General features: G+C 39.3%; 3 protein-coding genes across 7 annotated transcripts; 2 read left to right on the top strand and 1 right to left on the bottom strand.

Moving 5' to 3' along the window:
• Positions 1-408: 408 nt before the first annotated feature.
• On the bottom strand, positions 409-7,962 carry myl9b (myosin, light chain 9b, regulatory). 2 transcript variants are annotated; one of them, XM_008409374.1, is made up of 4 exons: positions 7,944-7,962; positions 2,241-2,444; positions 1,328-1,489; positions 409-1,212 (listed from the first exon to the last, which is right to left on the bottom strand). In XM_008409374.1, exons 2-4 carry the CDS (start codon positions 2,422-2,424, stop codon positions 1,037-1,039), a joined length of 522 nt encoding a protein of 173 aa, XP_008407596.1. In that variant the 5' UTR covers positions 2,425-2,444; positions 7,944-7,962; the 3' UTR covers positions 409-1,036. The 2 variants fall into 2 exon arrangements, with proteins under 2 accessions (XP_008407596.1, XP_008407595.1); XM_008409373.2 differs by lacking the exon at positions 7,944-7,962 and adding an exon at positions 6,794-6,912.
• An 823-nt stretch (positions 7,963-8,785) lies between these two features.
• LOC103464949 (phosphatidate phosphatase LPIN2) lies at positions 8,786-20,826 on the top strand. Of its 3 annotated transcripts, XM_008409379.2 has the most exons (20): positions 12,028-12,329; positions 13,376-13,576; positions 13,655-13,750; positions 13,851-14,089; positions 14,461-14,562; positions 14,645-14,753; positions 14,853-15,567; positions 15,662-15,755; positions 16,146-16,321; positions 16,415-16,508; positions 16,614-16,683; positions 16,863-16,955; positions 17,142-17,191; positions 17,730-17,850; positions 17,948-18,096; positions 18,444-18,530; positions 18,716-18,868; positions 19,072-19,186; positions 19,429-19,532; positions 19,649-20,826. In XM_008409379.2, exons 1-20 carry the CDS (start codon positions 12,264-12,266, stop codon positions 19,797-19,799), a joined length of 2,985 nt encoding a protein of 994 aa, XP_008407601.1. In that variant the 5' UTR covers positions 12,028-12,263; the 3' UTR covers positions 19,800-20,826. The 3 variants fall into 3 exon arrangements, with proteins under 3 accessions (XP_008407600.1, XP_008407597.1, XP_008407601.1); XM_008409378.2 differs by lacking the exon at positions 12,028-12,329 and adding an exon at positions 8,786-8,853 and having other exon boundaries at positions 14,645-15,567; XM_008409375.2 differs by having other exon boundaries at positions 12,027-12,329; positions 14,645-15,567.
• Positions 20,827-22,367: 1,541 nt separating this feature from the next.
• trim107 (tripartite motif containing 107) lies at positions 22,368-26,565 on the top strand. 2 transcript variants are annotated; one of them, XM_017304678.1, is made up of 3 exons: positions 22,368-22,499; positions 24,130-24,178; positions 24,344-26,565. In XM_017304678.1, exons 1-3 carry the CDS (start codon positions 22,394-22,396, stop codon positions 25,860-25,862), a joined length of 1,674 nt encoding a protein of 557 aa, XP_017160167.1. In that variant the 5' UTR covers positions 22,368-22,393; the 3' UTR covers positions 25,863-26,565. The 2 variants fall into 2 exon arrangements, with proteins under 2 accessions (XP_017160167.1, XP_017160166.1); XM_017304677.1 differs by lacking the exon at positions 22,368-22,499 and having other exon boundaries at positions 24,138-24,222.
• Positions 26,566-27,833: the final 1,268 nt, after the last annotated feature.

Genomic DNA, 27,833 nt, shown 5'->3' with positions numbered 1-27,833 from the left:
AAGACATTTAAAAATGATGCAGTCACGCCCTTTAAGTGCAACACCATTATTCTGAGGCCTTCAACTCTTAAAGATTTTGAGTTCTTCTAAAATGTGCTGTATCTAATTCTGTACCTCTTCTATTCCCTCTTTGGTAGTATATATATATGGACAAGACCATGACTGCACTTTGCTAGAAGTTTAGAGTCTGAATTTGAGCTAAATCATCTTAAATGGCACAACATCACTTAAGATACCAAAAAGCATTTTTCAATTTAAATTGTCAATATTGAACTTAGTAAAAAAAAGACATTGTGGCAGAGAATCCAATAAACACTTTCATTTTTAAATTCTACAAAGTATTAAGCATTTAATGAGTCCAAAAAAAAAAGCTAGTTTAAATGAGTAGACGCATTCATTTGCCACAGACATGGTCCATTTACTACAGGAGCTGTAGTATACTTTATTAGCCTGAGCAGATTCATGACAGAGATCCTTCTACAGCAAACATACCTGATCCTTCAACCAATACAACCAGCTGATGAAGCAAAGCATCAGCCTCAACCGTCCGCTTTGCCATTCTCACTGCTTGATTGTCAAAATCAAATAAACACTTTTTGCAACCCTATAAGAATACAAAGACAACAGACAAAGGGGCCACGTGGCAGTGCTTAAGCTTCTGTGGTAGTTATAAGGCAGGCAGGAAGGGGTAGTCATTGCTGTGTAGCACTGAAGCCGAAAGTCCCTACAGCACATATAAACAAACACAGCGGTGTGCAATGCATCACAAAAATCTTACTAAGTTGCCTATAAATACCAGTCAAAGTGCAGTTAATGTAGTTTGAGCTGCAGGAAGTGTATCGCAGAACAAGATCTGTGGATCCTTAGATTAAATCCTCGATCGACACGTTCGCCATCAAATGTACAATACAATTTAAGGACATTTATATAGTGATTCCGATTTTATTTACTTCTAATATACACTGTAAGGGGGAGGGATCGGTGAGAATCTGTGGTGCAGCATGTGAGCGGGAGCCAGGAGCAGCCGTTTTCCCCTCTATTCATCGTCCTTGTCCTTTGCGCCGTGTTTGAGGATGCGAGTGAACTCCGCGTAGTTGAAGTTGCCCTTCTTGTCGATTGGCGCCTCGCGGAACAGCTCGTCCACCTCTTCATCTGTGAAGCGATCGCCCATGGTGGTCAGCAGCTCTCTCAAGTGGTCCTCGTGGATAAACCCTAATTGAGCAGACGGCATCCACACTGAGTAAATAAATACAGCGCTGCACACTGAATACGGCATCTACGGCTCTTCTCTACGCGACGTGGGACCTTTGTTTACATGCGGACTCACCAGATCCCTCCTCGTCGAAGCAGGCGAAGGCGTTGCGGATGACGTCCTCGGGGTCCGTCCCGTTGAGCCGCTCGCCAAACATTGTGAGGAACATGGTGAAGTTAATGGGCCCCGGAGCCTCGTTCATCATTCCCTCAAGGTATTCATCCGACGGGTTCTTGCCTGTGAAGCAGCCACGCGGTTAATTACATTCAATGCCTCTTTAAACTATTCATACCCCTTTTTTACTTCGTATCTTTACGACCTTAAATTTGTATGTGTATTGGGATTTTTTGTGAAATACCAATGCAAAATTGTAAAGTGGAAATCTGCGGCTGCTTTTGTATTCGCAATGACAACTGAAAGTCTTTTAATGTACGTCACTTCCAGCTCTGGAGACTGAAATCTTTGCAAAATTGTTCAGATTTGAGTCGGACTCGATGATGAAGCTCCTGCAAAGTTCAAGTGTCTTGGAGTGATGATGCTGCCCCCACTGTATTTCACCCTGATGATGCTGGACTCAGGGGGGCTGACCTGGCCCCCATCTGCTGTGCTCCTTATTTTATCATTTATAAAGAATTTCAAAAACCATGCACATCCTTCCACATAACAACTATGCAGTACTTTTTGTGGGTTGAACTCACAAAATCCAAGTAATACACTCGAGTTCTTGGTTGTACTCTTAATAACTTAAAGAGCTATTAATGCTTTTGCGAAGCGTTGTACAGACGCTTACATTTGCCTCATATGCAGCAATATTTGGTGGGTGAGAAATATTGAGAATAAGGATTCCGACTTAAGTTGAACCCCATAAATGCACCACATCTGTGAAACATTTATTTTACTTTATTATATGTTTTTCTCCCATTTTGTTTTAGCCACCAAATAGTGACCCAAAAAAAAGCCAGAATTTTATTTTTTTGTCTTTCTTTACCCAAAGAGGCCAGCATGTCATGCAGATCCTCCTTGTCGATGAAACCGTCCCTGTTCTGGTCGATCATGTTGAACGCCTCTTTGAACTCCTGGATCTGGGACTGGTCAAACATGGCAAAGACATTGGAGGTGGCCCTCTGTGGCCGCTTCTTGGTGGTCTTTCCCTTGGCACGTTTGCTAGACATGGCGACGGCTCGGTCTGGACCTGTGCAGAGATCACGTCAGACAAAGGTGGGTTAGACAAAGCTTCGCTAACAAACACAGCTTCGTGTGAATGCACAAACTAAGCTGGTTTATATAGTGTGCATTTAGCACCAAATCTTCCATAGGTTCAGTTTGCACTTGCGGGCGAATCTTTTCCACCTCACTTCCTCTATAGAGAGAGAGAATCCCATTGTCGGTGAAACGGCAGGCACTTTGATTGGTGTGAAAATGACATGTCACTGCAGCACACACCTCAGATAGTTCCAGAATTAGACCCGTCACTCATGCTCGGGTCTACAAGGATTTAGAATTCGTTTTTGTGTGTGTGTGTGTGTGTGTGTGTGTGTGTGTGTGTGTGTGTGTGTGCACATGTGTGACCCTCGGGGTAAATGGCTGATGGAGGACACAGGGGTAAGGCTGGTTTGTGCAGGAAGGTAAATAAGGCCAATTATTCACACAGAAGAATGACATCATGTCTAGATAAGCACAGAAATGATGTAATGCAAGTGTCTTTATTGTAAAAGTTTTTTGTTTTTTTTAAAACATGTTATCTCAAACTCTGATAAGTAGTCTTTATAATATTTACTTTATATGGAACAAACTGAAGCCTGCAAGATTTTTCAGTCTTATTAAAAATATATTATGCCTAGAGCTAAATCTGTGGTTTGCATCATGTCTCTGAAGCCTGATGTCACTCTTCAGCCACTCTACACTCTTCGACAATTACCAAGACATCCATTTAATGCTGATTAGAAAAGGATTTCACAAGCTTACTGTTTGACTATTATTTCACATTATTTCACACAAATGAATTAATGCTCAACTTGTTCTATCCCAAAGTGGATAGTTGTACATTTAGTTTTTGATTATGCTCATTATGTTGCTTTAATCTCTAATTAACATCAGGCAGAGGGATTACTAATGTATGCTACCAATAATAAATGTAACTCAGGTACATGTAAGTTGTTTTTTTGTTTAGCAAAGTCACCGTCACTCTGTCCTACGAAACAATCTAAGGTGAATTTTAACTGCTGCATGTCTACTTAATGTTTTTATTAAAGGTTGTGCCTAACTGAAGTGTATGGACACATTATGACGACTACCATATAAAGTGAATAATGCTGATCCTTTTAATTTGAAACCATTACACCAGTTATTTGGAGGGATACATTGGACAACAAGCGAACATTTTCTCCTCGATGTTGATGTGGTAGAAGCAGAGACAATGGGCAATCCTAGTGGTTTCAGCGAGTTTGAAAAGAGCCAAATCGTGACGTCTAGACGACTACGTCTGAGCATCTCAAACCCTGCAGCTCTCTGGGGCTTTTAGGTGTACAGTAGTCAAAATTGCCCAAAAAGCAAGGAAGGGTGGAGATGAATGCTCTCAAAAAGCCATTTCTAACCCTTTGATGGTTTAATACAGTTGTGCTGCCACAGTTTTGTTGACCCGTTTTCACCACATCTTTCATCTCCCTGGTCCTTATGTGTGACAGTGTCTTTGTATTTAATAGAGCAGAGCAAAGCCGAATTACTGTGCAGGTCAGCCAAGACAAGAAAAAAAAAAAAAAAAAGAGCAGCAGGTAAAAGGGGTTTCTCTGCTTTTTATCCGGGTTGCAGATGCATGTCCTACAAGTCATTTTTATTTATACAAATTAGTGCAACTGTACCTCGTTCATACTTTTATAGCCAATGCAAATGTGTCGTGTCAGCTCAGTTTATGATCTTAATGGACAACTCAGTTGTGATCTAAAGTTTACATGAAGACATTATGGATCTCCATGTTTGCATTTCCTCCATATAAATTAAAAACAAAATGAGGAACCTTTACTGTAGGGCAGTTCACAAACACGTGCACTATAAAAAAAAAACAGTTTCACAGTATCATTCTATTATAGTGGTAACTATTTTTTTTTTTGCTTGTTTCACACTTATTTGAAGATGCAGTGCTCAATTACAAGTAAATTCAAGCAACAATAGTCACTTTTTTTTTGGTAACAAACCCAATCTAAAAGTTTTGGTCAGATTATAACAAAATAATTGGTTCAGCCGACTGGTATTATTATACATGGCGTGTTGTGTGCAGCAGAGAGTGATGGGGATGATATTATAAATGAAGATGTCAACTTAATAAAAAGTCAAGCATTGCCATAAAATTTATGGAGTAGAAGATGTTTCTATCCAGGTTAAGCCAATTTAGCAACAGCAGTCTGAGGTGGTGATCATTTGTAAATTGCACACCTTCAACGTGGTCATTAAGAAAATGGTTTGTAAACCACCTTATTAGCATGTTTCAAAAGTTTGTTACAATTTTAGGAATGTTTTGCTGTTAATTTCACTTTTTTTTTTTTTTAAATGGAGAACAAACCAGATGACGTAATGAAAGAAACTGTGAATGTACTTGCTAGTTGTGATTCAACCACCAAGAATCTAGCACAGGCATTAAACTGCTTTCTACACTGGGAATTTTTGGAACTGGATCAACTATTTAGTATCATATGTTAGTTAATGAATTACAAATATCGCCTCTGGTTGTCTTGTCTGTTTGAATAAGCCAACCCGAGTGAAACAAAGAAAAAAATTGTTGGATTACACATTCTCCTAAAACTTAGGAGAATTTGTCAAGTACATTTTTAAAATGTGTTGAATCACATTTTAAACATGTGATTCAATAAACGTGTTTATTCTACTCTTGCTGTTTAAAGTTTACCAAAAATAAAACATAAGCAGATTTCTTCATCGATTTTACGGGTTAAATTCTAGCAGGTTATTCTACAGTCTTCACTGACTTCACCCAACACTTGGCTCCCTTTGTGTCCCAGCTAATTAAAAACAAAACGCCAAAAGGTGTGCACTTTTGGCCGCAGGCCCTTCCATTCCCAACCTCACAGGAAGCTGGAAACAAAACTACCACGAAGAGGCAATACGACATTTCAGGAAGCAAGGAGTTCCTCCATTCGTTTAGCGCTTTTCCCTTCATTCTTTTCGGAAGACGCACAACACCCAGTTTTTATCTGGTGCAAATACAAGTACATCAGACATAAGAGCCTTTATTTCAAGGTCCTAGCCTCTACCCTTCCTTTCAGTGATGTTACCTCTCTACATTCAGGCCTGACATTTAAAACACTTGCAGGGGGGGTGGGGGGGGTCATTTCTTTTTAGAAAGCACATATACAAAGACAGCTTCTTATATACTTGGCCTACAAATGATGTTGATGTGTTCCCTTTTAATCTATTGCAATGCCTGAAAAAAGAAAAACTCAAGTAAAGCACCAAAACTGACTTTAGTTCAGGAGCCCACATCCTCCTAAATCCAACTTTGCCTGAAAAGCTTGTAGCAATTTAGTTAAGGTCCTTTATAATGCCCTCTACAATGCTTTAAATTCATTTTAAGAGCTACATGAACCACAAAATATTAATGACATTAACTTATAATTGATTTTGTTGATGTTTTTTTTATTATTTTCAACTTTGGAATGCAGTGTTCATAAGATTAACGTAATGAAATCCTTGCTTTGAAGACATATCTTGTTAGAGATATACTTACTAAAGACTAAAAGTGCATGGTGTAGAAAGATACCTTTATTTTAATTGCATAAAAATACAGCGAACCGATTTCAGAAGGACTGAAATAATAAACATAATATGAAGGTTTGGATTCAAGACTCTTTTTTTTTTTTAAGGCCTGTAGCTGACATCATAAATTTTAGACATTTTAAGCCTGATACATAATCAAGTCTTCAGCGCATGAACTTTACCTTCAAGAATAAGAATTAATGCTTAAAATCAGCAATGAATTGTGGCAAGAACAACACAAATAACCTCGGCTTGATTTGTACTGACAGAAACGTTTGTTCTCTGTCCATCACTGATTTCTTTCATCCTTTTATTCAGAGTGGGCCAAGACAAAGCTCCCCTGTCCTTAGAACCAATAGGAACAGTCGCTGTCTCACTCCATCTCACCAACTTTGAGTCATGAAGGTCAGCCGGTGCTGAAAGTGTGAAAACTCAAGAGACCAACGGTCACACATACCAAGAACAAACAGAGTGACGAGTCCAACAAGAGAGGGCATCTCAGGTGAACGTAAGAAATGGGTCAGCTGCATTCAGAAGTTCCTCTGTGGTGGGAATGAACATAACCGTACATGCTCACAGTTCATCTGGCACAAGGTGAACCCCATTAGTCTCCTTTCACTGAAGGAAATCCCCACAAATATTCACTTAGGAAGATCACTGTAACTGTTCTCTCCTCAGCTCCGACTCCTGAGATTTTACCTCACCAAACCACCTCAAATAAAAGCAAAAAGAGATTCTTGACGCTCTTAAAGAGTTACAGCCAGCTTTCATTCTCACCTTGGCTTCAAGCTGAAAATGAAGAGAGTCTTTTCAACTCCTTTTGCCCGTATCCGTCACCGCAGAGGGAAAGGAGGCAAGCGGTCCTGCTGAAAAGTTTGCTCAAACAATCAAACTCCCCTGGTTAGGCCCCGCCTCCTTTTCCTGCTCAGACCAATGGAAATAGCAGTGTGTCCCGTAGGGAGACGAACCAGGCCCAGACCATTTGTCCATACAAGGCAAAGGAATGCAAAAGCTACAGCCTCGCTGCTGCCGCGGTCGCTCTTTGGGATGTTTGGCGAAAAGGCAAAGATGAAATGACAGGAACTACGATAAGGCTGCCTTATTTAGAGAAAGGAGTCTAAACATTTGGTGGAAACATATTAAGGGAGAGAGGGAGCAGTGAGGAAATGCAGACCGAGTTTCTGCTGGAACAATAGTGCCCTTAAATAGGCAGCGAGGCTGCATAACTCGGGGGGGGGGGGGCAGAATTTAAAATGAACACCTGTCATGGACAATTTCTGTTTTCACTTCCAGGAATTCTCTCCTAATAAAACTATGGTAACTTTCTTCACAATATTAATAAAGTATCTGATTTAATCTTATGTCCCTCTGACTCTTTTCAGCTCTTTGTAAAATCTAAGATCTTCCCCTCATTGTTTGGGCAGAATAATTTAAGACGCAGTTTTCTTTCACAGGTCTTTATTTTGCACGGTTTATTTTATGTGTGTGTGTGTTTTTTTTAAGAAAAATAAAATACAGTTACCTAAAACATGAACATTTACTTGTATATGACAGTGTGACTTAAGTGTATAACTAATAAGAAATCGTTGTTACCTTCCCTTTTTATATCTGTTGTTAACTCAGCAATAATCATCGGTTTTATATTTTAATAGAATATCATCTAAATTACAATATTTTTTATTTATAAATACAGAATTAGACTGCATTAGAATTAGAATCGACAAAAGGGGGATAGTCCAAGGTCTACCGCGTGCCAGTTAAAATGATGTTCACCTGCGGTGCAGTGTCGCCATCTACTGGGCTACAGTAGACTTCAAATTCAAATTCATTAAACCATGGTATGGTGATCGTATTACACTGAAAGAAAAATTAAATAAAAGATAAAGCACTGCGACAATAGATTTGACGCTTTTTTAGGTGTATTGACCTTGGCTTCAAGCTGAAGGCCAAGGTCAATACACCTTGATTGATCTTTTGATTGAATCACAGTTCAATTGATTGAATCAAAAGGTCAATCAAAAGGTGTATTGACCTTTTCACTCCCCTGTACTTCAATGTTCCAGACGGTCAAACAGATTAATATTAAATTAAAATGACAAGAGGTAATAATTTCATACCCTGGCCCTATTTTAAGTAATTGCCCCCCAAATAACTCATAACTAGTTGGTGAGAACAATTGCAACAATTTGAATGATCACAATGTGTAAGTTTTCTTTATTTGTGTATTATGAGTTTCATTTGGTTCACTGCACCCCAAAGCGTTATAAATGGGTAATCCTTTCTAGGCTGATAGAAACAATTACTTTCTTACTTATCTGTTATTGAATATCTTCAGATTAGGTGTGGTCTTTAGGCTTCTCTGATCTTTTAGCCCTCCTAATGTTTGTCAAACAGGTGATATGATATTTAGTGATATGAAACAAAAGAACATGTGCTTAATCACAGGTGGCATGATTATGTAAAGTGGCAATTCTATTTTCACATCCTCTACCTATCTAATTAAAGAGGGTAGGTTGTGATATTGGAATTTGTCTGATGATCTTAGACATCGACTGACAGGCAAAGGCAAATGGAATATTTAAGTAAAACAGAAAGATGAAAGGAAATGCAAAAACAATGAAGATTATTTGTATTATTTGTCTTTTGTAATAGCTGAAGAGGTTTCTTGATGTGTGTTAGACCTTGTTTCACGTATTGTTTACTATTTCCATTAAAAGGCGGAACCGTTTTAACCCTCGAGTTTCTGATTGGTTTACTGAAGTGGTTGACTTTAGAACGCGCATGCGTTGTACAGTTGGAAGATGGTCGTTGTGTCAGAGTGAGGAGAAGCCCGAAAGGTGAGTTGTCTTTTATCTCATCTTTTAACGCCGATGAAAGGTGTTGTATGAAAAGTGTAGCAAATGTAAAACACGTGGAGTGCTACAGCCGAGTGAGCTGTAGTAGTTTTTGTCAGTTTGTAAAGTTTTGCTGTTCTCTCTACCGCGCTCTCCCAAGTTTTTTCATAAAAGTAGTAAATGGAGGTGATTCATCTCTACCGGAATTCTGTTTTTATCGAAGTGAACTGAATGAAGTTCAGGGGGGAAGTGGAGCTCTTCGTTGAAGGGAACGTATTGTTTTTATTTTTCTGTAGGCTTTGAATGAATGGAGTTAAGTAGTTAAGTTACTCAGTGCCTGTGTAAGACATGTAGCATAGTCGCGGAAGCTAAGTTTTCTGTTGCATCCTTATCTTAAGGCTCCCACAAACTTCATCCAAAGTCCCTTTCGTTTGACGTTCGGCTTCAGATAAAGTATGTGGTGACCTTTAAAGTTACCCATTTTGTCGTCTAATGGGAAAGCGTCTGTTTTATTTTATTTTTTTTTTAGTTATGTTATATTTTTTGAAATGTATATATGTTGTTAATTGAAATAGTAGTAGCCTCTAAATTAAATTTATTGATTAAATTATTTACATTTTGTGCGGATTCACTAAAGTATTTTTAAATTTGAACTTAATTGAATCAAGTTTGAATAAGATTGAGTCATTGATTTAATACATAATAGTTTCTCTGGGGGAGGAGAAAAAGAAGTTGGATAATCCAATAAGTGGGAAACTCGAGTTTTTAATTTAAGGTTGTATGAGGATAGTAAATCTTATCTTAAAACATTAGGCTTTTCTGGATATTGGATAATTATGGTGTAATAAGTTTTTTTCGTTGTTATATTACTACCTCTAACATGGCACCCACAATCCTTAAGTCTAAAGTAATACCTGGATTGTAAAGCATCTGACCCCAAGTGCACTAGTTCACAATTCAGCAGTCAATGAAAGAAAACGTTCATGGTGTCTTTCTAGGTGATCGAGTAATACAGTTTAATGTGGGAATAAAAGTTTTTGTACATGTTTATCCAACATTTAGAAATCTTCCTTGATATTTGTTGTTTATTGTTGGAGCCATGGGGATTTTTTTTCCAACCTGTCTACCATTAGGCAAAAAATGTACTAGTTGCTATGGTAATAGAAATGTTCACTACAGACGTTTTGTACATCATTAAAACGTTCACACACTCAGAGTACTGCCCAACCAGAAATTGGACGGTAAATGCAAATAGGAAAATTGTCGGTGGTAGTGGTTAGCTTCTCTCTTAGGACGGCAATTTACATATCCCTGTGGTTTTCCGACATCCACAGACTTGAGGATATTTCCAGGTCTGCGCTCTAATTTCAGAAGTAAATACAATAAGTAGCCACCGGTGCTTGTTCTTAGTTCACAACCCTTTGTTTAATTTGTTTTGTGAGTTCTCAAAATATTCAACAATTTTGTGTCTGTCTGGAGAATTTTGTGTTTAAACTACAGAGATTAATGTTTTTGAAAGACAAATTTTTAGCTGCTAATAGTTATAAATGTTTTTGTGGAATGCAAAAGGCCCGCCAAGCAACATCTGTGTTGCTTTTGCCACACTTTTTGGAGATTTTTCTTTTCTGAAAATTGTCATAAAATCTGTGTTTTAATGCTCCGTAATGTATTGCATCATGCAATAATCCCCAAAAATGTTGATACTTTATGTTGAAACAATGACTGTCTTATTCTAATCGACAGTGATTATGTTTTTGTTTTCTTAAACTAAACCAAGTAGTTCATTTGTAAAAACACAAGACAATGTTGAGACTTTCCTCCTAAAGTGAACATGAATGAACAATGAATGAACAATAAATGACTCGTACCCTAGAAACATTTCAACAATGTTTCAACCAAGGCGCTCCTTGGTCATGATGCTGTTTGTTCACTAACAACCCTCTGAGGCCTTCACTGACAAGCTGCATTTATATTGAGATTAAACTACGCATTCTATTTCGAACTCAACTTTACTTATTGACTTTTGAAAGCAAACGGTTGCATTGAATTTTTTTTTTACTTTTTAGAAGTTGTTGGGATGTGCTGTGGTGGCGCAGGGGTTAAGCACAACCCACATATGGAGGCCTCAGTCCTCAACGCGGCTGTCGCAGGTTCGATTCCCAGCCTTGACGACCTTTGCTGCATGTCTTCCCCCCTCTATCGTTACCCACTTTCCTGTCAACTAACTATCAAATAAAGGCAACTAGAGCCAAAAAAACCTTAAAAAAAAAAAAAAAAGTTGTTTTGATTTGACAATTCTTTGAAAACCGTGCATAATTTTCCTTTCAGTTTATTGTTATGCTGTACTTTATGTTGGTCTGTTACATAAAATCCCAGTAAAATAGAATGAAGATTTTGGTTGTAATTTGACTAAATGCTAAAAAAAAATATATACATTTTCAAGACTCTGTAAATCGGTCAATAAGAAGTGTAAAACAGTGATCGATAGATGCAGCTTTACAATACAATATCCAGCTGATTGCCTCTGAGAAGTGAATAAAAAGCTCAAGCAAACGCGCCTTCTGGAAAATTCCCGACAGAATCATACGAACGCAATATTGGATTTATAACTGCGACTGTTTCCTCTCTTGTTCACGCTGCAGGGGGATTTCTTTTATTGGTTTCACAGTGCACCACAGCTGACCAGGTTATAACAATCAACTATCACTTTAAGTTATTTCTGACGAATGAGGCGGTGAGCTAAACATGTAGTTGTTTTTCTGTTGCACAGCCACATGATCGGCCAGAGTTGCGGTTGTGTGTACGGCCTCATCATCTCCTAATCTGCTGCTGTTTTCCTCAGAGGCCTACCTTTCTGTCGACGTCTCTAGGCAGCTTGGGCAGGGATATCCATCCTAATGCGAAACTCTTTCTGTGAGACAGCATATCTGCTGCAGAGTCCCCCTGGTCTGTGACGGCCCAGAGAGCTGTGGTTGCGACCAGAATGTGTGTGAGCGTGTTTGAAAAGCTCATCAGAGGCTTTCAGAAACTGCTGGTCTAGCTGTCATGTGAGGTGTGTGTGTGTGTGTTATGTGAGATAGAGGAAGCATCAGAGTGTGTGTGTGTGTGTATGAATATACTAGGACTCTCTCATAGATCACTGTATATATGTATTTTTACCACAGACCAGAGAGGAGTAGAGCGTTGTCGTCTCTTATGATCCAGTTTAGCTCAGCTCTGCGGACTTTCAGAACTTTGTCTCTAAGGTGTCCGACCTGCCAGTATGTAGGCCGACATTCACAGAGACACGCTGAGCGTCATCAGCTTTGTGAGGCAGTGGAGCAGAATGAGAAACATGGTTCTGAGGATCCTCAGATGAACATGGTGGCAACATTACCTGAGACAGTTTGTGAGTTCATAACGTGGAAAAGCTGATGGCGGAGAGGCGGTCAGGGCAACCTGGCTGGATTGGGAGGGAACATCTGCATCCTTCTCTCTGGGTAAGACTTAGACTCAGGATCTGCTCCAGATTAGTGGAAATAATCTCTTGTTTTTTGTAAGTACTGTTTCAGCTATTAGAATTCTCTTTAAAGCCTACAAGAAGTAAAAACAGTAAGACAAGAATGCTGTATTAAAAAAAATAATTAAAAAAAGCATAGGAAATCATTCTGATGATTAGTATTTTGTATTGGCTATTAGCTTGCCAAGAATGACTAAATCAGTCATCTTCATGTGTAGATCATTATTTTAACTATGTGATTTCCAAAAATCTGCTAGAATTTTCCATTAGAGAAAATGCTCCACTCAGGAGTTACTTTTTATGATCAAGAGTTTAGATACCCCCTAGAAATTATTGCATCTAGGAAGCCTAATTTCATGCTTGGTTTTAAATAGCTTGAAAGCTAACTTGACAGTCTAGCAATGGACTGTCACTTGAAAGTGGACTGTCCACCTTCAAGGTCAAAAGTCAAGTTTTTCTTTTTGAAGCTGGTAACAGTTGGATTCGTTTGGCTTGTTTGGTGAGAAAAGCCAATGTAACGACAATTATTTCTGAATTTCACCAACATGTTGTCTTCACGTCTTTTAAACCGACCCATGTGTTTGTGTACACTAGAACCCCGCCTAGTGAGCCCTTTTACATAATCAAGTTGATGGACCAAGAAAAATACGTCAGCAGATTCTGTTGTCTTGCAAAGACAAACGATTGCATCTTTTCACAGGATCGCATCTTAATTCGTGTTTGTTGACCTTCAGACCATTAGTCACAGTCAAAGACCTGATGCAAAGGTCAATATGGCTTACACAAATAGAAAAACCAGCTTGCAGGACATTGTGCTGTTTGGAATGAACTCTGCAGGTTGGAACTTTCTTGCTGGTATTTATTTTTCTACTTGTGTGATTAAGCAAACAGAAACACAGCTAACCAGGTACAGACCACAAGCGTTTACCAAAGAGCAGAGCAAAAAACTATTTCTTGCTTCATCATGGCACTCGCTCTGCCTAAAAGCTCTCACTTCTTGTTTTTCTTCTCGTTTATTTTTTGTAGTCACAGACCATGAACATTGTGGGCCAGCTAGCAGAGACCGTGTATGTCACGGTGAAGGAGCTGTACCGCGGCCTGAACCCGGCCACCCTGACCGGAGGGATCGATGTCATCGTGGTGCGGCAGCCTGACGGATCTTACCAATGTTCGCCGTTTCACGTCCGCTTCGGGAAGCTCGGCGTGTTGCGCTCCAAAGAGAAAATTGTGAGTACATTTTTTTTTTTCATACCTTATTCTCTGCCTAAATATAAATAACGTTGAGCCGTATGTTGTGATTTTTAGGTCGACATCGAGGTAAACGGAGAATCGGTCAGCCTGCATATGAAGCTCGGAGATAATGGCGAGGCTTTCTTTGTGGAAGAAGAAGAAAACATGGAGGTAAGCTGAACGACGTCAGAGACTGCTTTAGCTAAATCACACTTTCATGTCGTCAAATAAAGTTTTTCTTTTTTTTCTTTTCTACTTCTCTTTGTGTTAGGTCCCAGCCCATCTGTGCACCTCCCCTATTCCTCTGGAGGTCCCCGAGGAGACGGATGTGATCGCTGAGGGGTCCGTAGCCCGCAAGAAGAAGCGGCGGCGGAGGCACGTGCGTTATGATACTCAGCAGAGGGACGAAACCAACTCCTCGTCAGAAGAAAGAGACAAAGAGGAGCAGAGCACGAAAGACTCTGACGCTGCTCAGCGGGACAGTCCTTCATCTAAACTACCTCTGTTCAGGTCAGACAGTGAAACGTACAGATGTTATTATTTTAAATAAACAAAGTAATCGAATTTAAGTTAGAAAATTTTTTATTTATTGTTGAGACCAAACTTAAGAAGGGGCTTGCATGTTTGCCTTAAAGACTAGAAGTTTTCTTTTTACAACCCTGCTCCAACAGCTCATTATGAAGTTTTGAATAATTCTTTATTTATTGGTGGAAAGTTGCGGCGATGAGTTTTAACCCGATTGTAGCCGGGATACAGCTGAAGTTTCAGTAAAAAAAGATTGGAGTTCGGTGTGGGGGAACCAGGATTTAACACTGACTTTAATCCCAGATCGAGGCGAACAAAGTTGTTAAAGCTTTAATGTTTTTCATTTTGCGTGTTAGTAAATCGGTGTACTACTCGATGTCTGAGGAGCCAGCTGAAGAACTGGGGGCCACACAGGACAGAGACACTCATCCATGTTCAGACGAAGAGCTCCCAGAGAAGTGAGAAAAGCTTTTTACTTTCCGTTGAACAAACATTCTTGTTTGTTCTTCAGTTTTGAGAATCCCCTGTGTGTCTTTCCAGTGTTTTCTTGAGTCGGCCGGATTCTCTTAAAATCGACTCTGAGCTTCTGGACGAAGCCCCGGATTTGCCTGAGCCCCAAATGCAGTGGAACTGGGGAGGATTTCCCACGGTGAAACACACCAACACAGACAGAGCAGCGCATTTATGCCATACCTGTGCTGTGGTTGGAGTTCAACCCGCTGACACCCGGTTGTCCTGTTTTTCGCAGCCCTGTGACCCAGAGAATGCGCCAGGAGAGCTGACGGCCACGTCTCACTTCTTCCCCATTGAGAGACAGGACTCCTTTGACCTTGGCGACGAGGTCACACCTTCCGAGGTGATCGGCTGCGTGAAGCCACAGCCGACGGCGGGCTCAGTGTGTTTAAACAGCAGCGCTAAGCAAGCCCGCTCTTCATCTTTGAAGATCTTTGATGACGAATATTCCTCCCACGACATCTTCATGTCGTGCGTTTCTTCCACTGAAGTAGATTCTGAATTTACGGTGGAAGAGAAGGAGGAAAAAGAGTCATCTTCTGAGAATATTGCCATTTGTTTCAACAAAAGCGAAGAAGGCGCTGAAAAAGTCAGTTCTGTAGCTGAAGGAGTTTCTGAAAATGGAACTTTGAGCAAAACAGAAGAGCTGACAAAAAAGATGGCAGAATGCACACTCCAAGAATCAGGCCAGGATAGTGGAGGACCAAAAGACCCGCAGCAAGAAAGTGTCTCATCTGAGCAGAGAAAATCGGATTCTGCTCCTGACGGAGGATTAGTGCCCAGCGCCGGTGGAGAAGATGACAACACCACACTCAGAGCGACCGATGAGTCACCCGAAAGCTCAGCCACAGCGACGACTGCAGCACAAGCTGCCGACGCGGACACCGGGAGTGACGTGGCGAAATCCTCCGAAGCATCCTCCAAACTGGAGGAACAGGACGAGAAAAAAAGTGAAGCATTTGAGCGATTAAGTTCATTCTGTAGGTTAAAGTCAGAAGCTTGAGGTGGATTTGTTCCTCACGGTGCTGCGTGACTGTGTCGTAGGTAAACGGATTCATCCTGGAGGCTCGTCGGATATTTACCTGGAGGACCTGAACACTCTGGACCCGGAGGTGGCGGAGCTTTATTTCCCCAAAATGTAAGATGTTTTCTGTCACACTAGACTCATTTTTGTCAAGTTCCAACCTTGAATTGCTACATATTTTCTGGACAGAAAAATAATAATTTGTCACCTTCCTAAAATAATGGCCTGAGTCATTTTTACCTGAAGTGATATTGGCAAAAAATAACATGTGCCATTATTTCAGGCCTTTATTGCAAATTTGTTTGCAATAAAGACAATAAAGCTATGAGCAGATATGTTTCTAATTTGCCATCAGCTGTATGGGTGACACAGCAAACGCATGAAATATCTTAACGCTTATCTTAACTCTTCAGTGTTAGAACTATGTAACAAGCCAGTAATTCTGATACAGTAACAATAATAGCAAAAGCTGAACCTAAATTACTCACTGTTGCCTGTCCACAGGGAGGCAGAGGGAGCGTTAACTCAGTTTGCTGAACAGGGCTTAGGTAGCCATTCGCCTCAGTTAGTGGACATTGGAGCAGTGGACAGTGGCTCAGACTACCTGTCTGATTCTTACGTCATGGACGTCAGCATGTCTCTTTGTGGGAAAGTAGGAGACACCAGCCAGATTACCAAAGGTAGGAGTGATTGATCCAGTGTCAGGTTGGAGAAGGTGTCTGTTTGATTTATTTATTTCTATTTTTGTATGTTTGTTTTTCATTTTGCTTCAGAAACGTTCACAGAGCACCTTGTGACATATCAGGATTTTGTCAACAACCCAGGAATCATTGAGGATCCAAGTCTAGTCATCTGCATAAATTCTAAGTGAGTGGAAAAAAATAATTATACTGTTTTTAAAAGTTGATCAGCTTCCAGGCTAAAGTCCTTATTTCCGCTGTTGCTCATCAGCTCTTTTACGCTTTTTTGCAGCTATTACAACTGGGGAGTGGCTGCTCCTATGATCCTGTCTGTGACGGCGTTCCAAAAGAACCTACCGACGGTATTTTATTGTTTTGAAACCCGACCACTAACGTCTTAAAAATTTATTTTAAAATTCAAACATTAAGTGCACCTTTGTTGTGCTTTTTAATTTTAAGCGAAGTTTATAAAACCCCCTTGCAATAAAAATGGTGGCAGAAAAGAAAGGATAATTTTTTTTCTATGTGCCTCATACATAAGAGTACAGTACAGAAGCTGGTGAAGGACAAGATGTCCAAAAAACCTGGTCGCTGGTGGTTCTCATGGAGACGCAGAGAAATGGACAACAACAAGGTAGCTGCTCAGGTCCTCATATATATATAAGTATATATATGCTTGTGTGATGGGTAATGGGAAGAAATGTAATATATCAGCCTGCACTGACTGATTAATCATGAAAAGGTGTGTCCTTTCTAGTTGGAGAATATTTTTCATGTAAGACATAATGGGGCTGAATGCTGACTGCTCTTTTCTCTTCAGCAACAACAATTAAAGGAGGAGCAGCTGGCACGTGTTTCCTCCCCAGTCCAGTAAGTCACCTCATTACCAAGTGATTAAATAATCCTTCCCCAGGAAACCTTGCGTCCCGTGTTCCAGCTGGTGCTGTTCTAGCTAGTCCTGCTGTTGCACATCTGTTTCACTACCGCATGACTTTGGTAGTGGAGGGAAACCCTAACGAGGATTCCTTGCGTGTTTATGTTAATCTTTACTGGCTGCTTTAGTTGCTCACACACCCAAATATCTTCAGTGTTGTGTGGACGTCGTCTAATTTCATCCACACTTCTTTCACTTTTTCACATTACTATGTATTTTATCTAGATTTTATCCAAAAAGGAAAATTTAATAGTGGGATAATTTTGCAACCAAATTATATACATAACGACAAGTGCGTGAAAATTGTGTTTGAATAAAGTGGTGTAAATGTTAAATGCGTTTGAATTTCAAGGCACTGTACAGTTACAAATGCTAACTTATTTGCAAGGTACACACTCGAAGTCGCTACTGTGAAAAAGACGTTTTTAGAGGCGGATGAAGGCAAACGGTGACTTTCCTTTGTTGTTTTCCCAGAGCCACACTGGATAACACTGACGCTGTAGGGCTCCGACAAAAATCTCCCAGTCTTTCTCCAGAAACCATGTCCTTCAGCCACATGTACCGCAAATCACTACGTCTCACTTCCAAGGAGATAGTAGGACAACCCTGACTCTTTGCCTGAAAACATCAAACATATTTAGATAAGATCTTTTTGTGCTATGATGTGTGTCTCTCTGATCTTCTTCCACCAGGGTAGTCTAAATCTGCGTGAAGGAGCCAATAAAGTGGTATTCAGTGTTACATCGCAATATCAGGGCACCTGTCGCTGTGAAGCTGCCATCTACCTGTGGAACTGGAACGACCGGGTCATCATTTCGGACATTGATGGAACAATCACCAAGTAGGCCACGTTAAACACGGTTCCTTGCTATAAACCTCATCACATTGCTTTGTGTGTTTAATTCTGTAGAAAGCTAAGTTTCCCTAGGTAAGGGTCACCTTCCTACATCTCTGATTCTGCAATAAATGAAATGTGGCACTTTTGTGGCATTTTCATCACATTTTTGCACATGCATCATGCGTTTCTACACCTACTGACACAAGTGTTGATATTAACCTCAAATATTAATGAAAACGTCCTTTAGAATTTACGACCTTATCGTAATCCTTTTCTGTTTTGTTCTTTTTTTTTAATGACAAAAAGTTATTTTTAATTTTGTTATAAGCTCCACTCTCTGTCTCCTCTAGGTCTGATGCTCTTGGCCAAATCTTGCCTCAGTTTGGAAAAGACTGGACACACAAGGGAATCGCCAAACTTTATCACAAAATACACAAGTATGTGAAATGTTGTTCCTTTGTAGATGACTCATGAATGGAACTCAACCTGTGGGATTATCTTGTCTTTTTGTTGTGCATCCTGCTATTTGAACAATCGAAAATGCATGATACATTGTGTAGTTTTGATCATATGAAATAATTAATTTTGTAAAACGCCGTTTTGGCTGCTCATTTCTTTGCAGAAATGGATACAAGTTCCTGTACTGTTCGGCGAGGGCTATCGGCATGGCTACCATCACCAAAGACTACTTAAAGTGGGTCAATGACCAAGGCACTGTTCTTCCTAAAGGCCCTGTGCTGCTGGCTCCCAGCAGCCTCTTATCAGCACTACACAGGTAACAGTAGCTCAAATCCTCACAGGACGGTCTGTATTCCTCATTCAAGAGACCAAATTTATAACAGTGTATCGACACCCTCTTAAAATAGTAGCCATAGTCGTTATTTTCATGTTTTTTCAAAACATTTCACAAAATTTTGCATGCAAGTTTATTATCTAACTGTCTTTACAATGGATGACTGTTGACATCAACTCTTGCAGGGAGGTGATTGAGAAGAAGCCAGAGGTCTTTAAGATCGCCTGCCTTAGTGACATCAGGGATTTGTTCGGATCACACAAACAGCCTTTCTACGCGGCTTTCGGCAACAGGACTAATGTAAGCAATACTGAAGACTGACTCCAAAGTCTTGCATAATATCCAATCCTCTTAGGACGGGAGGAGCTATGGTTGAGTGGTTTACATTTAATCACTTTGTAGACACACTCGTGCATATTTCGAAAAAAAAAAAAAGGTAGCTAAAATATTAGGTTTATTGGTTAAAACGTTTTTCTGGTAAAGAAATAAGACTAAAGTTATGTGAACCTCTGCAATAAAGCTCATCTCTGATGCGTTTGCAGGATGTTTTTGCCTATAAGAAGGTGGGAGTGTGTGAGAGTAAAATATTTACAGTCAACCCAAAAGGAGAGCTTACCCAAGAAATGGATAAAGGCAACAAGTCTTCGTAAGTAAAAACCAAGCAATTAAATGGAAATGATTTTTTGTAACTTGCCGTCATACGTTCATGCAGATTAGTCGGATTTCTAACCTCCTGGTTGCATGTGTGTGTTTTTTCTGCAGGTATAACCGCTTGACTGGATTGGTCGAGCATTTCTTCCCCGTGGTCTCTGCCGAGACAAATAACGCTGCGATTTTGGTCTGTCCTGAATACAGTAGCTTCTCTTACTGGAAGGAGCCTCTGCCCAAACTGGACATGAGCTTACTGACATAAACCAACTTCCAATATTGTGTCTAAGCCCATTGCACATACATGCAAAATAGATATCAATTCTCAGATTTTCCCAGGACAACCACCTTTGATAAGAACATAAAGAAGTAGTTGTTGAGTTTTAATGCTACACTCAGATAGATTCCAATTAAACTATTTCGAGTCAAAGCCACCGAATAATTAATAGCTTGAGCATTTTTAGTTTTTCAAGTTATTTCTCCTGTCACTACATGCTTTAATAATTATAAATCCTATTCAACATATTGTCTTATGAATCGTATTAAAAATGACAGAACTCGACTTTAAAAAACACACAAAGTAATGCCTCAATTGTAGGAATGACTCAGTGATAATTTGCCTTACTTGAACCATCTGTGAGTGTGTGTGTGAATTCATTGGTCTACATAGCATATGGAGTTTTATAGCTCATTCTACCAAGAAACCAAAAACTGCTTAAATATGCATATCAAATTAATCTTAATTATAAGATCTGTTTGATCTCATTGAGTTTATGAGTCAGTTTGTGATTATCTGTTACAGCTTTGAATTTGCACTTTACTGGAGAGAACACAATCCTTTGGACAAAAAGCAATATTTTAAACTCGTCCAAGACTAAAGGTCATGCGTCATTAGAATTTTATGTCATGCAGAAGGACCATTGAATCCGATTATTGTGATGCTAGGCTGGTCACATTTCTTTTTCATTGTTTCATGCCAAGTTCGTAATGGCACAAATTGTACACTACACAAACGAGCATCTGCAAGAATCCACATTCTTGCAGATGCAAGAATCCACATCTTGCATTGTAGATATGGATTCTGGCTGTGAACTGTTAATGGTAATGTCATACATATTTATTATTTAGCGTATTTTATTGTCCAGCTGATCTAAAATTGAGTAGTTTTATTTTGTAAATCAACAAATGTGAAAGAATTTTAAACAATCTGTGTTGCGCACATTGTAGTTGTGTACTTATGCTTTTAGAGTAAATATATTTTTACTTGCAATAAAACTCCTTATAAACATGTTTTTTTTTTGTTGCTGATGATAATATGTTTTCAATCTAGACTTTGAAGTGGAGATAGTATTCTTGCTGTACTTCGGGGAGCCTATTACTGAGTGTCCTTGTTTTTTTTTTTATGCTTTTATTGCAAATACCATTGTGGTCAAAGGTTTTAAGATGAACAGACGTATTTTGTTTCAGAAATGTTTCAGCTTTACTGGTGATAGGTCTTTGTATCAGCCGTTTCTATGGGACACAAAAGTTAAAAACGAACCATTTTAACTAGTTTGAATGACTTGTTGGCAAACACATCTGAATATATGCGAAGGGTGAATATGAATATAATCTGGGTCTTTTCTTTTATTGAGCCTAAAAATGTAAAGTTTTGATCCAAAAATAAACCACTTTCATTAGTTTCAATCTCTTACTGAGAAACACATCTAAATGTATGCAAAGGGTCAATACGAATAAGATCTGGGTCATTTTAGATATCTAATATTTAAAGTTCTGATCCCTGAACCACTTGATTATTATTTTTGAATAGTGACACATTGCTACTCTGCTTTAAAACACATTGGTGTGTCTAAGGATGAAGCTCTGCACTGGTGGTAAACTGATATGTTAGTAGAACACTCTGGAAGATTTCTCTGGCACTTGTTTCATTTTTGGGGGGGTTTCCTGAACCTTTCTTTCCGAAGTTTCTGATGAGTTCAGTATGGGTTGATTTCAATATAATCTTACAAGCAGCAGTATCCTTGCCTGGAAAGGTCTGTTTATGTAAATTGAAATAAAATCTGTTTATTTAGACGGTGCCAACTCACCACACATGTCGTTCCAGGGTACTTTATAATCAAAAAAGTTTTTTATGTAATAAAACATTGACAGGAACAGTGTCTTGTCTTGTGGGTTAACCACACATGACAAAAGATTTATTTCAATATTTCCTGTTTCCTTTTGTTAATTTTGCAATTCACATTTCGTCTGATCACACTTCATAGCAGCAAAGACCCAAAACCACCATGATGGTAAGATTTGTGGAAAAACAAGTTTATGGCAATCTTTAAAGTGAAGACAGTTCTTCACAGTGAAATACTGTTTTTGGTTGCATTGCTTTGAGTTGTCTAGTCAAATAGAGGAAACAGAAGTCCCAGGTAGCCATTTTTTCTAAGATGTACATGTAAATAAATAAATTAAAAGAAAAAATAAAGCAGAAATTTAAATTGAGTACCGCCCCAGTTATAACTAATAAATGATAAATCATATTTAGCTTATTTGCAAGGTATGTTCATGTATTTCTATATCAGATATAAACATCAGTAAGGTACAAATAAAGACTATCTTTTGTGCAACTTGTACAAACCATTTTAAAATTACCCAAAATTAAGGGCGAAAAAGCGTCGATGCAGTTCTTCACTGTGTTTGCATTTTACTGCATTCTTGGAAAAATACAAGTACTACAAGTAGCTGACAATGGCATACACGGAGGGGAAAAAAAGGTAGGCTAAATAAATACGATTGCGCAAATATGAAATGAAGTAATTTTAGACGCGTGTCGTGTTGGAACATGCTGCACCTGATCCAGATCCGGAGACGATGAAGCTGTTTATGACCGGCGCAGTCATAAACGCGTCAGTGCGTCTCGCTTGTTTTTACCTTCTTAATCAGGAAGAAGCGACATCAAAGAGAAAAGTGCCAGCAGGTACGTTTTCACCGCTGTTTTCTATAATTTATCCTCTTCAAGATTATATCTAGCTGTTGATTAAACGCCTATAAAATATAATACCCCTACTTGGTAAAGCTGAACAGTTCCTTGCAGCTGGACTGGTTCAACACGTAGAAGAAACTTGTGTCGTTTGGGTTATTCCTGTTCCCCGGAAGTCGAAACTTGAAACCCGCCCTGTAAAATAAACAACACGCAGGGTTTTACATGTCCATTTGAAATATGTAAAGACGCATTTGGTTACTGTTTCAATTTCCCTCCATAGTAGGTCACATTTAATGCAGCCTACACACTCTGTCCTTTTAATTCTAGCAACTTTACTGGGGCTATTGCTTTTGTGCTTAGTCATGTTTTTTTTCAGTCACCATGACTTGTGTGCAAGATAGTGTTTACTTTAGACAACATGAAATTCTCATCTTTAAATTTGAGTTAATTTGGGAATAGATGCATTAAAAAAACACTCAGGTGACAGTTTTCCATTTTTAAAAGAAGTTATATTAAAGTTTGCCTATAAATAAATACAGAAGACTTGGCTGGAGAGTGTAAAACAGCCCAAAGGAGCTGGCACATCTAGAATAGCACTAGAGAGCATATACATCATTGAGTCTAGCAATATTTCACAATTAATCGAGTTAGTCAGAGGGAGTAAAGGTCACCAGACACAAAGTAAATAAATTGTGTTGATAGAATGCCTTTTAACATAAACATGATAATGTGTCCTAAATACAGAAATGGCATTGAAGGCAAGAAGCGAAATTTATCAACTAAAAGTAGTAAAATTTAATCTGCAATCATGTAAAATCAATTAAGATGTAATGCTTCCTTGTAATGTTTGTCTAAGCGGTTGCTTCTTTGAACAAATCCAAGAGTCCACAAAATGTAGATAAAAGGCCTGAGTGTAGGGACTACAGCTGCAAAGTCTCTGTTTCGTATTGATTTAGGGAAAACAAGCCCTGATCAGGCAGGACTTATCTTTCCCAGAATTCTAGTGGATTCTGGTGGCATCATAAGGCTGAAGAAGGGCAGAAACATTGTGGTTTGTCACCACTCCAGAACTTTGAACCGTTTTCCCCCGCAAAGGAATGACATGTAAAATATAGTCAAAAACTTTCAACAAGCTCCAAAATGCTAATCATGAGAGGAATACATAACCTATGCTGAAAGATGAAACTTGGGAAACCAACTCATTCAGAACATAATAAAAAAAGTCACGGTTTTCTCCTTGTTCAGCTGGAAGAAATTTTATAACATCCTTGATTTTGGACATCTCAACAGTTTTTGGACTGAAACTTTGGAGATACATTTGTTTAGAAGACATATCAATATGTAGTGAAATTACCTGAAGTGTCCTCAAGTACAGCTTGGTTCCGACATCGAGCCTGTGTGACATCCGTATGCCCCTCATGCCAGGCATATGTCCAGTTAGACCAAAAGGTGTTGTGCATAACAATTAAATTAACTCCATCAAACTAAATCTAGTGCTGGTAATGTCATCTGTTGAATCTGTAGAGCCTGTGCCATGTCGGGTGACCTTTAATTAAACTTTGGCTGACTGTTGGGTAAATGCCTATAATACAACATCTAACTTGTCATACCATCTCTGTTCTAGATGTGCCAGCTCCTTGCAGACCCAATCAATCACTTATACATCTTTGGTCGTGAGTAACAGCCAAATCGAAATATTCCTTTTGACTCCTTATAGGTACATATATTTTTTTGTCAGTGAATTTGTAAATACTTTTTCTTTAATCTTCTGTCATGACATTTAGATTTCCATTTATACATAGGCATGTGTTTGATTTAAACTTTGTATTTCTCTAAAGGTTTCCTGTCCCCACCATCATGTCTGTGTCTGATGGAGTAAGCTTTTCTGCAAATAAGCTCACATGTCCCATATGCCTGCAGCTGTTCTCGGAGCCCATTTCCCTTCCCTGTGGTCACACCTATTGCTTTCTCTGCCTTAAGACCATGGAAGAAGGCCTTGACCAACACAGGTGCCCAGAATGTCAGGCTGAGTACCAGGGAGCCGCTGCTCTTATGAAAAACTTAAAAATGTGCAAACTCATAGAGACCTACAAAGTCACACAAGGTTTTGCCCCTGCAGACCTTCCTGCTGTCGTCCATGTTACATCCAATTCCGCTTTGGATGAGTCAGTTGGAGAAAGCCAATACCATGGAGAAGAAAACAAGACAAACAGAGGCTGTGAGACTATCTCTGGACTCAGAGACATTCCCTGTAATCCGATGCAAGCAAAAATCAGCACCAAAGGCAAAACGGAAATGGATGAGCCCAAGTTTAAACTGGCATCTCAAGTCACAGAGTTACACATCAAACTAGAGATCGCAGAAGGTGTTCTGATGAGAGAAAAGGAGTGGGAGCTTCAGGTGACAACTTCTAATTCTCAGTTGAGAGAGAAAATATCCAGGTTGCTGGGGCAGATGAAGGACTCCCTGCAGAGCTACAGTGACCAGGTGATGCAGATGGTCGAGAAGGAGTTAGGCCCAGGTGAAGAAAGCATCCGTGCTCGAGTCGGTCAAACGTCTGAGCTGGCGAAGCAGCTGAGGCACACTGTGCTTACAGCTGAATCCCTACTGACCGAAGAGGATGAAAAAGCATTTAGCGATGAGCTTCAAAGTCTAAATGCCAACATTGCAGAGGCGCTAGAAAAACCACTGAGAGAGGACGAAGACTTTGTTGAAGCAAAGGTCAACTTTGCACATGCCTGTCCCAAACTGGAAAACATGAACACTGACCTGAGGGAACAACTTGGAGAGACTCAGCGCTCCCTTCGAAACACCTTCAACCCTTCCGAGCTGACCTTTGACCCAGAAACGGCTCATCCTAATCTCATTCTGTCAGAGGACCTGAAAACGGTAACATTCAGCACCGTGAAGCGGTCCTACACGTCCTCACCACAGAGGTTCACCAGCTTTTATCAGGTACTCAGTGCACAAAGCTTCTCGGAAGGCGAACACTGCTGGGAGGTGGAGCTCGAAGGTTCTCCATGGATCATCGGCATGTGCTACAGTGGGAAGCTGCCACGCAGTGGGTTGCCATCCGCCCTGGAAAGCAGCCAGAGCTCCTGGTGTCTGATGTGGTTTGATAACCTGCTAACCGCTTTTGAGCAAGGTCACAGCGTGCCGCTAAAGAAAACCACAGTGTCACGCAGGCTTGAGGTCAAGCTGAGCTTCAAGACACACAGGTTGAGCTTCTACAACATCAGCCCCACCAGTGGGAAGACGCACATCTACACCTTTAAGGCCAATCTGAGTGAAGCGGTGCACCTCGCCTATAGGATGATGTCAGGACACCCCAAGGGCAGAGTCACAATTTGCTCATAAACAGAAGTTTTCAACATTGGCACGCAGGAGAAACAGCTAGATAACTTTATCCACAAAAACAAAAGTTGAGAAAAGATTTCTGTAATTACATATTTAGAAGCTTTTCTAAGACTGATATGTGATATTATAGGGCTGCTTTCACAACTGATCTTCCATCAATTTCAACAACCTGTTTATGTGCACAACATGGTGTTTTTTTTATCTTATTGGAAACAATTTTTCAGCAAATTGGTGATATGTTTTTTGTCAGATGAAGGTGAAATGGCAGGATGTAATGTACATAGCATAAATATGGTACCAAAAAACATTTTGTGTAAATTAATTGGAGCTCTGACCGCTCAGACTTAGTCAAAGTTGCAGCTTTGACTTGTAACCAAAGATGACCGAGCCACTCTGGTACACTTGGGCCACGTATCATAGCTAAGCTAACCACTGTTATCAGATTCTTTCGTGCCACATTCTTGAGACCCAGATATACTGCCACTGCAGTGATGAAGAATCATATTGTCATCTGCAAAAAGAAATCAGTAAGAAAAAGAAACAGATAAAGCAAAATCATTTGGTGTATAAATATCTGTGACTGAGATTTTGATTGCTGTGCAAGATTGTGAGATCCCTTCAGTTTACATAAATAATTTAGGAGTTGTTTTGTTGCTTATGTGTAGTGTTTTTAATGTATTTTAGCAATAAAAAAAAAACACAATCAAAATTTGCTTTGGTGTTGTTCCTTCATTTTCTTTTCAAATCAAAATATCACCTTATGGAGTTTTTTTTCCCAATTACTATACCCTAAGAAATTAAATTTCCCTTTGGGATCAATAAAGTATTTTTGTTTTTGAATTTGAATTTAAACCGAGGGGCAGACTTCCTAAGTATCTTTTCGGTAAATTGTAAGCAACACTTGGTATTCAAAGTATATCTTGTCTATATAATGTGTTTCACTTGGTGAACTTTGTAAATGGGATAATTAACTTTTCAATAATATTGCATTCAGGGGCGCTGTCAGGAATCTTGGGCCCCATGACAAAAAATTTAATTGGGGCCCCCACACCTTCACACCTGCTGTTACAATATCTTGAGAAAACAGTGTCTCCAATCACAGGCTTCTTCAGATTTGCTGTAATGCAGACCTCTACAGGAGATCTTTCCTGCCAACAGCCATCGCAATCTAATAACTTAGAAGAATCTGAATTAATGAGTTACAACATTTAATTTCCCTTTGGGGTCAATAAAATGTTTTTGAATTTGAATTCTGTATTTTTTAAATGGCTGATTAATATCACAAAATTTAAAAGAGGCCTACCTTTACCTTGAGTTCTCAGATAAGTTTAAAAGGAGGCGTCATGAATGTAGAGAAGGAGCACAGAGAAGGAGGAAATTTAAACTGTTCCTTTCATTATACGTATGCGGTAAAATTTGATTTTTAGTAAACAAATTGAATGAATTCCAAGAGCTAAAAGGGCCCAGCCTTTTTTGGGAATGCAGTAAGTTGTCCCTCAATAGAGCGGTGTGTTAGTACCCTTAGAAAATGAAGTTCTCCGAGTAACGAGGGATATTTTATTCATTTATTTCATACAAGTTTAAATAAAAACAACAGAATAAAATAATCTCCAAATCCTTCAAAAATGGCCGCCTTCCTATTTGTTTTAGGGCATGGCTCCAGAAGACTTATTTCTTTTCTTGGAGGAATCTGCGTACCAAATTCCATTCGTCCATGTTAAAGTTGCAGTATGTAATGCTCCTGATTGCAATGTACTGATTAAAGCTGTAAATAGCTCAATATTTCAGTATCTCGCGAGACTACCTATAGAAATGTACATAAATTGGGTCTACTTCATTTTCTGTAACTAGCGCGTGAGTCGGGAAAAATAATGCCGCGCTCCTGTAATGTAGTATATATGAAACTTTGGTATATTAGTTTGTATTGATTAATGCATATTTTCCTTAAAGATAAAAAAAAAAATCCCAAGA

This window comes from Poecilia reticulata, linkage group LG5 (genome assembly GCF_000633615.1).
Source record: "Poecilia reticulata strain Guanapo linkage group LG5, Guppy_female_1.0+MT, whole genome shotgun sequence".
Taxonomy (NCBI): domain Eukaryota; kingdom Metazoa; phylum Chordata; class Actinopteri; order Cyprinodontiformes; family Poeciliidae; genus Poecilia; species Poecilia reticulata.
Note: the sequence above shows the minus strand (reverse complement) of the source record. Positions and strands in the feature narration are given on the sequence as shown.